General features: G+C 35.5%; 1 protein-coding gene across 3 annotated transcripts in view; it reads left to right on the top strand.

Moving 5' to 3' along the window:
* Nucleotides 1-7,116, top strand: part of PTPN3 (protein tyrosine phosphatase non-receptor type 3) — a gene marked incomplete at its 3' end in the record, with an annotated part of 150,928 nt that extends 143,812 nt beyond the window's left edge. For all 3 annotated transcript variants that reach the window (XM_080610824.1, XM_080610823.1, XM_080610825.1), the window contains 3 exons: nucleotides 3,577-3,722; nucleotides 4,360-4,495; nucleotides 7,039-7,116. In XM_080610824.1, the coding sequence (XP_080466950.1) occupies nucleotides 3,577-3,722; nucleotides 4,360-4,495; nucleotides 7,039-7,116 (360 nt within the window). The remainder of the gene's footprint in view (nucleotides 1-3,576; nucleotides 3,723-4,359; nucleotides 4,496-7,038) is intronic.
* Nucleotides 7,117-13,351: the final 6,235 nt, after the last annotated feature.

Below are 13,351 nucleotides of genomic sequence, written 5' to 3'. Positions count from 1 at the left end.
TACAGCAGCCATTTGAAGCATTACCACTGACAGCACCATATTTTGTCAGGAGTTGGGATCACAATGACAGGCTTAGTAAAGATCATGTATCTTTACCCTGTGTTTCTGAGCAAAATCTAGGATGTTATCTTAACCACAGTGAAGTTGCTTTTGCAGTAAGATGTCTTGAATTTGCACGGGTAGGTACAGGTACATTTTATTTTTGGCAGATACCTTTGCTGCAGCAACAATAACCATTATCAGAAGGACACTAACAAACACCTTGGGGCATGTCTAAGCTTGGGACATGTCTTAGATTTCTGTAGATGCTTGCCAAATGAATATGGTTCAGTGCTGTGAAGCAGCTAAATGGTGGCCAAATGGCTGATGATAAATTGAGCAAATGACAATCTAGAAGTATCATTGGAGTCTGTACATTGTTTGGACTCATTTTTTTAAAATCCACCATTGTTAAGCTGATTTGTGAAAACACCAAATACCTAAATTCAATTGAAATCCATCCATGTGCATTCAAAAAACATTAAATATTTTTGGAACAACAAGGTGTATAACGTCAAGTTAGGCAAAAACAGCAACTGGGGCATGAGCAGCTCTTGTAGGTCTAAACTTCCAGAAAGTGAGACAGCACAACAGGACTAATAGAGCCAGATTTTATAAAGATAAATTCTACATTTATCAGTCATTATGATGTTACAATAATAACTTATTTAAAACCTCAGTCCAAAAAAAAAAGAAAAAAAATTTAGAAAGGATTTAAGCTGACTTGCAGAGGATAATTGTTTGGACAGCAACTTGAGTATAATGAGAAGCTACCTTATCCACTACTAGCTTTGTACAAAGAAGCAGGATCTGGAAGAAAAAAGGTATTTAAGTATTCGTAGTAGGACATATACAGCGAGGCTAACTATGGGACCAGTAACTGTAATTCTAGTACTTTTTTTAATATATGAGTGCTAGATTTCAGTAAGTGTGGTGGTCTTTTAATGCAATTTATTTCCATGTATGGTGGTATTTGACTGACATTTTCTGAATTTAAAGGCTGACTTTTATTATGAGTGTAAAGACCACTAAAAATATCTTAAAAAAATCTGGACTTCTTCAGAGTACTGATTTTATATCTTCTGCATGAGACTTAAAGGTATTAGAATTTGAAGAACTAGTTCTAACTTATATGAATAAAGCTGCTATTTACAATAGGCTTAGCTTTCTAATTAAAAAAAATAAGTATTTTAAAATATTTGTGCATTTTGAAAAGTGAGTGATGTAATGGGCAAGTTATTGGAATCATCTCAGAAGAGCTCAACCAAAAGAATCAAAACTTATCATATCAAAACACTACAGATAAAACACAAGGAACTAGAAAACTATACTGAAGCTTGAGGCATACCTGAAATAATCAACGAACAGCTATGCTGGTGTTTAGGGATGAGTAGGGCATTTGACAGAAAATGAAGATGATCACATCAAAAGGAGCAGCTCTGAGGATTAAGTGCATGCTCTGACACGTATTCTTACTTCGAGTAAGTCTTATGTAATATGCTTGTGGTACTTAATGTCTATGAACTATTTTTTAAAAATGCAACTCGCTATATTTGAGTCTGAATTACTGACAAGTAAAAATTAAGTTAACCGCATCCTCTTTTCTGAGCTTGTAAAATGTTGGAAAATGGCTTTTGATGCTACAGATCACTGTCAGTGGTTCTTAGGCGTGCCGCTGGCATTTATCCATGATGCATGTCTTGAAGTTCTTGATGTACATGAAAGGTCACTGGATGCTCACTCTTGGATAATTTTAGAATGAATCAAGTCTTTGTTTCACCTGAATGCTGTAATTCAAATGTCTTTGATTTAAGAGAATCGGCTTAAACGGCTGCATGTAATTGCTGCGTTCTCTCATTTCCCTTTTGAAGATCTCCTGATAAAGCAGGCACAGGTTTCCAAAAGACAACTTTTTAATGACATTTCCTTGTTGTGTTTTTTGTATTAGTTTTTAATCTGTAGCATTTCAGAAAAATTTACAGTGTAATCATTTGATCAAGCTCTCAGCTACATAATGACAGCAAAGCTGACTAGAAAAAGGCCATGCTTTTTCTTGCAGAGATCCTGGACATTGTGAGGTCTTTTGGGTGATAGTTTGCAAGGCAATTTGTATGACAGCAAGCTTGGTCATTAACGGTAGATTATATTATCCACTTGGGCCTATGCTAGACCTTTTAATAGTGATTGCTCAGACTCTGCCTTGAAGAAGCTAAGTATGAGCTGCGTTGTTTATCTTCACATCCCTGCAGGTAATTGTAAATTTCTGCAACTGCAATTACTTTGACTGGGATGAGCACATTTCCTAGAGCTCTACTTGGTACACAGGCAGTAGTTTATCCTGCCTTCTGTATCTTACTAGCCTGCTCCCTGGGAGTGGAATAATTTCTTCTAGTGGAAGACGAAAGCAAGCAGCTGAAGGCATTTGAAACAGGTCATATATTTCAGTAGTTTTGCACTTAAAAGCAAGAAAATACTTCTTAAAGTCACAAGCATCATGAAAACATTCTTGCATGGAACACTAGGGAGAGGACAGCTTTTATAGACTAATACAGTGATAAAGGAGTTTTTATTTCAGTAGAGTGTCAAATGTTGTCTAGTAGTGGACATCAGTAAATTCCAGCCAACAGCTTAACTGTTGCTAAAAGTGTGGAATCAATAAAGGAGCCTCAAGACTTGTCTCAGTTTGTGAAGAGCGAGATCATTGTTGCACGATGCAGCAGAGCTGAGTGTCTTAGGTTTTTTCCTTCCTACCTAGTCATTGGTTATATCTGTAACATAGCAATTGAGCCCAATCTGAATGCAAAGATGATTGAGTGATTTCATAATCAAAGGTAACAAAAAGCTAAACTGAAAGAACTTCTGTAAAGCTACTTTTTTAGGTATAATTGAAGGAAAAAAGAGCTCTTCCTCCAACAGAATCTTTTAACTGATTTTATTGCTTCCATACATAAGTATCCTTCTGTGGGTCATACTGAAGTCATTCATATGTGTACAATGAACATATATGTATGAACTATATATATTGTTTTTGAACAGAAAATGTATTTAGCAAATGTTGCAGGCAACTTTATAACTGAATCTGTAAGTACACAAAGATACATATTTAGAATGGATTATGTTGCCCCAACACCCTGTTATTTTGATACAGTTCTCAGTAGTTCTCTGATGTGTTCAGCTATTTCCTCCAACTTGCTCGATTATATAGTACTATTACGCTTACACCTTGTAGCATTTTACCTGGGGTGAATCAAGGTATAATGTCAGCAGTCAATAAATTCAAAAAATTACAGTCTGTTTAAATCACAGAAGTTAAACTTGACACCTCATTTATTTAGAAAATGTTATGCCTTTTGCATGCTTTCTAAGAATTGCATGTTCATAGTTTACTTTGAGTTTTAAAATGACAAATATTTTCTACATCGTATATGTCTTATAGCATCTGCAGAATACACCTACTGTGAAAAGTATGACTTGTATCTAGTAAACATAAGAGGAGTCGTAACACTGACCACTTTTTGAAAACCTTACTTATTTTAGACAGAACAACACCACACAGTCACCCATCTCCAGTATGTTGCTTGGCCTGATCATGGTGTTCCTGATGACTCAATGGACTTCTTGGAGTTTGTGACCTGTATGAGGCCAAAGAGAGTAAAGAATGAGCCTGTCCTTGTTCACTGCAGGTACTTGTGCTTTTAAATCTTGATTATAGGTTTGCTTCAGCCTTGGAATAAGCATTTGCTTTGAAAAGTTTGTCTGCAAGGCAAGAGATTCTTTGAATAAGATCAAAATGTTAAACTGTGCAATACCAGCGTTCACTGTTGAAGACAGAGACACTGGTGTTGTATCTAAAGGACAAGTTTCTTTTCGCTCCCTTTTTACTGCAATCTTTGGGTGAAATGGCTTAGTCACGTAATTGTCACAGAGCTGGTAATCTGCAGCTTCATTTTGAACGGTACTGCAAAGGGGTTTTTTCAGCTGTTCAAGTGCCTGTCAAAAAGCAGTCAGTTAGCTTTTACATTTCTAGTCAAAAATACGACCAAACAAGTACATTTAGATTTGTAAGCAGTTACAATTGTTAAAAATCCATTTGCTTTAGGTGAGGTTTTAGTTTTATTTATATAAAAATTCTTTTCTTTTTAATAATTGGTAGGAAATATACTGAACTTGCTTTAAAGATAAGCTTCACACTCTGTTCTAGTATTAAGGTCTTCCTGTAATTTCTAAGGCTCTTTGACATCCCCGTATTAAGACTGTGATATGAATCTGGTGCATTGCAAAAAACTAATTTATAGACTATTTTTCTGTTACATTTCACAGCGCTGGAATCGGTCGCACTGGTGTATTGGTCACTATGGAAACAGCCATGTGCTTAATTGAAAGAAACCAACCTGTTTATCCCCTGGATATTGTGCGAAAAATGCGAGACCAGCGAGCTATGATGGTGCAAACATCAGTAAGTGATAGAGAGGAAGCCTTATTTTCTGTATGTATGTACTGCATTTGGTCAGCTGTGAGAAAACAGAATACCAAAAAGCTGCAGGTTAACATCTTGCTCTATCCTGGGTGCTCTACCACATTCCCATTCCTGCATTCCACCTAGCCCCACTGCTCATACTTGATATTCAGCTTAAGGCTTCTGGGAAAGGCCATTGGGTATTATTCAGATATAATAGAAGGATTGTTCAGTTGTAATAGCCTTCCCTGAAGCATGTTCAGCTGCCCTGTGGGTATTGTGTGTGTGCTTCAGTTCTAAGATGATGCACACAGCCAAAATCATGTTGTGAGTTAGTATCAGACAGGGTATACTCAACGAGTAAGAATGGACTCATCACAGCTATTAAGTGGTCAGTTCAGTGTCTGCTGTTTAATCATGTGAAGGCTGTAGTTTCTCAAAGATCTGCAATCTGATCATCAGGAACACCAAAACAAAAGCTTTGACCAAAATAGTAACGCTAAAACAAAATTTACATAACAGTATGGCCTTTCATTAAATAAAAAAAAAAAAAAGAAAAAAAAAAAAAAAAAAAAAAAAAAAAACCCTAACCATTTTGTTCCATTAAAGAGAAATTAAGAGATACTAAACAATACAGAAAGCAGTGCTATAGGACGTGCATAGTCAAACTAGTTAACAGCTGAGTAAGCAGTAAGAATATATGCAACAGATAAGAGCAAAGAAAACAAGTCGTCTGAGTCAGAGGAAGAAATGCTGAAATGCTCATTCTTATTTGTTCAGTAACTTGGTCAGAAGTATTGAACAGAGAGCTAAATGTTGTACTTGGCTCATTCAATCAGTAAAAAAATGCAAATGATAATAAAGAGAAAACTCAAGGTAATTAAGAAATAAAGACAAAAGAAGAGAGTGATATTGAAAGTGGGAGTAATTGACTGAAGGGTTGAAAGAAAAGGCATGAAAATCGAGATGCAGAAAATTCATATCCATCCCCCAGTTCTCCTGAGGTTTTCTGTACTTAAGAGCAAATGTATTGCAGGTCACAGAGAAGAGTAACGTTCCTAGCTACTGGTATTTAAATGCAATGTAAGGTCCTTGATGGTCCAAGTACTATCTTTTAGCCCTGTCCTTTGGGAGATATTGGGGGAATGTTTCCAGATGCCTCTAAAGAGTTGAGGGGAGCTGCCATACAAGGGAGAATGTTTTGAAGATAGAAAAAAGGATTTCGAAAACATGAAGCTGCACTTCGTTCAATATATGACACGGAGCTTTGGGGGAAGGTGTTCATTTTGGGGTTTTGACAATAGTGAAAAGTACTTTTGGAGGAAAGGTAAAGGAATATGCATTGATATTTGTAAGTTCTTTTAAATTTCCATCATCTTGTGTTCTTGGGATTTTGTTAGTCATAGAATCATAGAATAGTTAGGGTTGGAAAGGAGCTTAAGGTTATCAAATTCCAACCCCCCTGCCATGGGCAGGGACATCTCACACTAAACCATGTCACCCAAGGCTGTGTCCAATCTGGCCTTGAACACCGACAGGGACGGAGTATTCACAACTTCCCTGGGCAACCCATTCCAGTGCCTCACCACCCTTACAGTAAAGAACTTCCTCCTTATATCCAATCTAAACTTCCCCTGTTTAAGTTTGAACCCATTTCCCCTTGTCCTATCACTACAGTCATAAACACTTATTCAGGCTAGATGGATTTTTAGTCCTATTGCTAATGTCTTCTTGTATTACTTTTCAGAAGGAGGCTCACTGGCTAATTGGCTTTAGCAAACAGGTCCATCAACAGAAATAGTCTTTGCAATAGTATAATTCAGAAAAGAAACACTAATCTAGTTTGTGAAGACTTTGTAAGAACTAAATGAGCTCAGAATTTTCCATGCTGGAAGAATTAATGTGGCTGCTGTTCTTCAAAATTATGCATTCCAAAGTTTTTGATCCCATTCTGTTACAAACGGTGATGTGTGGTGTAATCACAAATTAAAATAAAGTGACTCCATCTTCTGCAATAGTGTAGGTGGTTTTAAAAAAACCCAAAATTTGTAGCAAGGGTTAGACCTATATATCCTGTATGGTAACTTTAAATACATTTTTAGTCATGTAACTTAAATGTGCCCAGTAATATGTAACGGCAGGATTGTCAAGGTTAGAGTATACTTATAATAATCAGATAGCTACCAAATAAATAGATGAGATGTATAAAGAAAAATAAAGAGGTGTATAAAGAATCTCATAAATTTGGATAGCTTTTACAACTAAATCCTATTTCCTGAAATGAAAGCATGTGTTCTTTTAAATTTGAGGGTTATGTTTTCTCTTGGCATGAGACTTTCAGTGCTTGTCCTTCAAAGAATGTTACTTTTGTTTACGGAGAACACAGCCAGGAGAGTTGGATTTTCTCTCTCTATCTTTGCGTCTCCTCTCCTGTCCTTGTCCAAGAGAAAAGGAAGCAGTGGGACTGTTAGCTCTGTTCAGTATTACTGTATAATCAGGATTTGAATCATCCATAAATGTTTGGTTTTTTCTTTCTTACACAGAGTCAATACAAATTTGTTTGTGAAGCTATTCTTCGTGTTTACAAAGAAGGATTGGTTCGACCACTGGATTCCAGTTAGCACAGCTCTGAAGGATGAATTATTTTTTCCCCTAAAAACACTGTTCTTTAAGTAAAGCAAGGGCTTGTTTCTGAAAGCAACTAGAATGGACGTGGGAAGCCCATGAAAAGACAGATGAGCACATTTGAACTGTGGCACTTTAAATTTCTCAAGAAGATTGCTAAATCATGTACAGCATAATGAAGTCATGTCGATAAACATATGACAGCAATTGTGTGTAATATGCTTTGTTCACATAGACAACCATAAACAATCATGGGAACCTTAATATGTATCTTTTACTGCCTTAAAACACCGTTCACTTTGAAAGTTAAAAAGGTCCTTGTGTTTCCTTTGAAATAGCAAAAAGAAAACTCACAGTATTGAAATGATTCAGCTAAGGTATTTAATATCTTTGTGTGGAAGTTCATTGGAGGTGAATATTTAAACTTTCTTACTGGGACACTAGATATTCATGGAGATGTAACCTTGACTGCTAAAAGGTTGATGAAGAGCTTTAAAGACTAATGTGTAAGTACTGTACATTAAGAGCTGGACAAATTAAGTATTCAGTTACCATAAACCTATTAGTAAATATGCCAGCTGTTATAATATGCTTCTTAGAAATCACATCTACTGTATGTGATGTGAAAATAATGCTGCATTTAAGCATTTATGCAGATGGTACTGTCTACATCTTCTGTTGATCAATTTTAATTGCAACTTGCCCTTTTAACAGTGACCTGCTTCATACAGTTTTAGTTATTTTATTACTTATCTTCTGTTTCTGCTGTCCATCTCCTTTATACTTGTTTTTCACTGCTGTTTTTTATATGTGGACTGAAAGCATTTTAACTTAAAAGAGGTTTAATTGTCTGTCACCTTTGTTTCCATGTATATTTATGAGTTCTCAGATGTAAATGTGGATTAATGTTGCACACAAGATACTAGACTTTTGACTTACTGTATATGCAAAGTAGTCTAATCCAATACTGGAAGAAAAATTACTACTGAACCCATCAAATACATTGCTGCTATTTCAAGGTGTGAAGCTTCCAAGGGCACAGGTGTTGCTAGTGTTCAGATGGTGATAAAATGTTGACTTGCTGCCCTTCAGCAAAAACTGCTCTTACCCAGTGAAACGCAACTCCCTCTTGCAAGAGTTCTGTGGGTTTACTGTGTTTCTTGCTTTATGGAAATGCAGCTAAATTCACATGAAGATTTACAAGGAAAGAGAATGAATTTGTGCATTGACGAATAATTCACCCTAAGGTACACTGGTCTCCATTTCATTTCAAATGGGAGAACTGGACTTTCTGAACAGTATAACCACATTTGTATGATGTTAATTTATTTTGTGTGTGCTTTTTGATTACCCTGTCATAATGCTTCATTTTTGAATAGTGTTTAAAAAAATATTCTAAGGGATTGTTTAAAACTCTGTTATTTAAAAGATTAGTCCTAAATAAGGAAAAATTTTTATGAGGCATATTAGCCATATGTTTATATGTATATAAAAGAGAAAATTATCTAATTTTCTTTTTAGATATATATGTACACACATAATCAGATATGTTTTAGAATTATGGTTTGTGTTATGGATATTATCATTTATATCTGGAGTTTCATTATAGAAACTGCCACAGCTGTACAGTATGCATCTTTCATGTTACCAGAAGGTTATGTTTCTTCCCCAGGAGATAGCTGAAAAGTGAACGTAGGATGTGCTAAATTGCTAACTCTTGCCTTTCTGTAGGCTTGGTCTTTTCTTCAAGATTACATTATTAGTTATAGGTAAAGATACCTGACTTCTATTTATTGATCAGAAGAATTTTAATTGGAATACACAGGGTAGCTGGCAAAATGGAAAGCTTCTTGGTTTTGTTAGGTTGTAGGGTGAATAGGTTTGTGCTCATTCTTATATACTGCATTCCAAATTTCACTTTCACTGAAGTTTTTGTAATACTTTGGATCATTATCCTCTTGCTTGATTGGGCACAGATTGGAAGGCAAGAGACCATAACTCTCCTTTAACTTGCTAAAGTGCATCAGGTCAATCTGTCTATGACTCCAAACATAAAATTATACTGGACCTGCACATGTAGCTTGGGAAGCTTTTTTTGAAAGATGAGTGTGGAAAAGTGTTGTACCAAGTGTAGGCCACCTGCTGCTGTTAGAGAGGATATTGAGCAGTGAAAAAACTTAGTGGCTCTTTCCCACCCAAGAAGTAGTGGGCACTAAAGAGTCTGATCCTGCTGGGTGGTTAACAAAAGTCTCCCTTTTGTTATGTGTGTGCCTTGCTGTTAAAACATCTGTTCTTCTTTCTTTTTTCTTTTTTTTTTAAGTTTTATTGTGCCCATGTCTGAAAGTCATCCCTTGCAGTTGGCATGACTTGCAGTTAATAGTTTGTCAAGAAGTGAAAAAGGCAAGGAGGAAAAAAGCAAGAAAATAAATAGTAAGAAAATATTTAGAGCATCTCTTTGTGACATCTCTTTCTTTCATAGAAGTACTTGATTAAACTTATGGTTTATTTGCGTTCAAGGTTATTGCTATATTCCTGTTGCTATTTATGTTTCTTCATACTGAATATGTATTTACCAAAACACTGTAAATTTATTCCTTACATAGCTCCCGTCTCAAGATAACATGGTATAGGTTTGACTTAAACTGTCTGTTTCAATGATGATGGTTATATTGCGACATCAAGTGCTGCTTGTGTTCTGATAAACTTAGTTGGTTTGGGTAATACCATTCTTAAAGTCTTCCTTTGGATTTAAATAAGTTGTTTGAAACTGCTGGCCACTGAGAGACTACTGAAAATTATAAAAATGGTAAAAATAGTAATCTCTATAATATTTAATTGGTTTTGGAAAATCATAGAGCAGATATTAACTAGGCAAGTAACTTGTACGTTGTGTCCATCTTTATTTCAGTCTTGCTCAGTTTTGCACAAGTACCTGTAGGGTCCTTAAGGAAGAATGAAGGGGTGTTTGTCCTCAATCTGTAGTTTGTGATGACTTTGCACTGAATAATGTATGCCTTAGATCTGATCTTGCAATGAGAGCATACTTATGAAAAGATCATCTTAATGCTGGCTTTTGTTTCCACAGGAATTGGGAAATTAAAACCACACTGACTTGATTGATCAGGGGGAAGGGAGGGGGTTGGTAGAGTTAAAACTCCTAACACAAAATTTCTAACTGTCAGGCAACTGACAAATAGCAGGAAATGCTGTGAAGTCAAGTTTCTGCATAACCTTTGTAAACAGTTTAACCTCAGTTCTGCTTGTGTGGTCATAACGAAAGTACTCAGAAATTCTAGCACTGCAGTGGATGAAGAGGGAGTAATAAGCCTTTGAGGTTTTCATCACTGTGAAATACAATAACATTTATTCTTCAAAATTTCAATAGATTTTAACTAAATGGCTTTATATTTGATACAGAAGTAGCTAAAATGCCTATTCAGAGTATCTTCAGAAATATCACAGGGGAACACTTCTGAGGTGGAAGTGGGAGGGACACATCTTGCCATGTATTGCAAATAAGAAAAATGGTGCCATAAACCACAAATGCCTTTGTGTAACAGGATGTATGAAATATAAATCATTAAAATACAACAAAACCTTGAGCAGTAGTGGTGTTTTGAAAAAGAAAAAAATGGAAAAAAAAAATGTAATCCAGGGTTTTGCTTTCAAGAATCCTGTCTTTTAGGTGTTGGTACTAAATTATATGCAATCAAAATGTACCTAAGAATTCAGCAATAGCTCTTCATATGCACTTATTTTTTTAACAGTTGGTTCTCTATTTTCCCTCCTTTTTTCTACTATGCCATACTTGGTTAAATATATATATATACATATTTCAAAAGAACTGTGCTTCTGAAATACCTAATGAGCTATGTATTTGCTTTATTACAAGAATAATCTGATACTGTTTTACAACAAATGTTCTTCCCTGTAGATAATGTTCTTATGTGTCAGACTAAATGCATAAGTGGTCCACTGATTGAAGATGCTGAAAATAGACACACATAGTTATTTCACTGATAATGGCTTTATTGTTATATCCTGAAATGAAGCATTTAAGTGCAAGTTTATTTTACTCCTTCACATAAAGCCTTTCCAAAGAGAACATGCACTAGGAAATGTTTGTATTTCGATTAGTAACCTGCAATTAGTCTACTTGATTAAAAGCATTTATTAATTGAAACTGTACAGAAGGTAAGGTTGTGTCATAAAATACTGTGTTCAGAGCCAGTTGAAAGGCAAATGAATGATTAATTCATTATATAAAACACAATGTTTTGATTAAACGGATTGTCTCGCATTTACGTTCTGACACTGAGAGTGTTAAACCATCTCAGATTAACAATAGCACTATATTAACAGTTTAAATATAGCAATCAAATGCAATATGATTTAGTTGTGGTGTACTTTAACATATTTAAATTTCCAGTTATCCAGTAGCTGTGCAAACTTCAAACAAGAGTATCCACAATCACTGAAAATTGCTGTCTTTAAAAAAAAAAAAGTAAGTTTTTCCAAATTTGAAAAGGAAAGAGGAACACATGATATTGATCGATTCAGGCATTTTTCAGTTCAGACTAACTCTGTGACAGTAGTGGTCTGACTTGACCACTAATAAAAAGAGCAGTTGTTGAGGACCAAGAATATAATGGAAAAACCAAGTAAGAGACCAGTAACTGCTGTCTTTTTAAGACAAATTCATCTCAGGAGGTGGCATTGGAGGTGGGGAGTTGAATGTGCCTTTATTGACTCTCCTAATTTTGTTACAGACTACTTGGATAAGAGTCTTAGATTGTGTGTTGTTTTGAGCTTAGCTGTGGGGTTTGAATCTTTAAAGAAATTCTTATTTTAAATATTAAAGCTTTGATTTTAATAGACATTAATGAAACACTTCAGTTTACTGTTAGTTGTTCAACTTCTCTTTTCTTGGCTTTCATGATTTCGTTTCATGAGTTGTTATTGTTTTAACTTATAAAAACACTTTTTGAGGTTTCCCAAAACTGTAAAGCTGGCTTTGTCATAGACAGGCTAAATGATGCTGCTGTTGCTTAAGATAGGATGTTACTTACACCTGCTGATGGTGCAACATGGTCTTCAGCCTGAACTGAGCTCCTTTCTGAGGGATTTAAACAGTGCTGCTAACAGTGGTAAAAATCATATAGATATTTTAAAAAAGCATGTAGAGAATGTTTTGTTCAGAGCGGATAGACCTGTGTTTTCTTAAAAAATGAAAAACTAAAAGTTGTGAGGATGAAAATGTTTTTAACAGATAAAGTAGGGGTGGGAAATGCACAATTTTTTTCCCTTTGCAGAAAACACTTTTCTATGTTTCAAATGCATAATTTCTCTTGGCACAATTTCTTTACTAAGGAGCCCTGCTGTTGATGTGATTTTAATTTTTGTCAAACTGACCTAGCTTAGTTTAACTTCTTCCTCATTTACTGCCTTGTGCTTTTAAGTAACGTCGAACTAATCTGAAATCTTTTCCTTCTAAAAATTATTTTGGCTGTTTTCATTTGGTGTCTTTTTCTGAGACATAGATGGAACCTGGATGTGTCTGCATAACTACTGAGGTTGCCATACATGCAAAGAGGAAACAGATGCTTTGCTAGACCTATTAAATCCATTACCTAGCATCAGTTACCAACTGTAACCAGTGTAGCATCATATTTCTATCATTTATATCTATTTTTGCAGTAACTGTTTTGTAAACTGGACGTCTTTGGAGCGTGTTCTCCCAAGCATTAGAAAGTCTCCTAGTACTAAGGTGGAATTGATGCTTTAAAAAAAAACCCAACATTAAAATCTGAACCTTCAAGTAAGGAAGGACTATTTACCAAAATCTATACAAAACACACACCTCTTACAGGAAATAAAAGAATTTCTCTGTAAAAATGAAAGCTGCTAGGAAGTATCTTTTTTGCTGTGGGTTCATCTTATGTAGTCGTAAACCAAACTAGCTCTCAACTAGTAAGCAGTATGGCCACTAAAACACAGAAACATCAACATCAACCTACCTGATTAATTTCTTCCTTGTGAAGGGTTGTTTGCAGTCCTGGTTCAGAAGTCCCTGCTGCAGACTGGAAGAAGTAGAAGGGGCTTGCTTCCTTCTTGACTAAAAGCCTGCTCATAAATCAGCTGTCTATATTGACCTTAGTGGGGTTGTATTTGTATTATCTAACCTGAGCAGTCTGGTTTAAAGTAAGGTCAGGTGTATCTATATAAGTTTGC

Source organism: Psittacula echo, assembly GCF_963264785.1.
Source record: "Psittacula echo genome assembly, chromosome: 2".
Taxonomy (NCBI): Eukaryota; Metazoa; Chordata; class Aves; order Psittaciformes; family Psittacidae; genus Psittacula; species Psittacula echo.
Note: the sequence above shows the minus strand (reverse complement) of the source record. Positions and strands in the feature narration are given on the sequence as shown.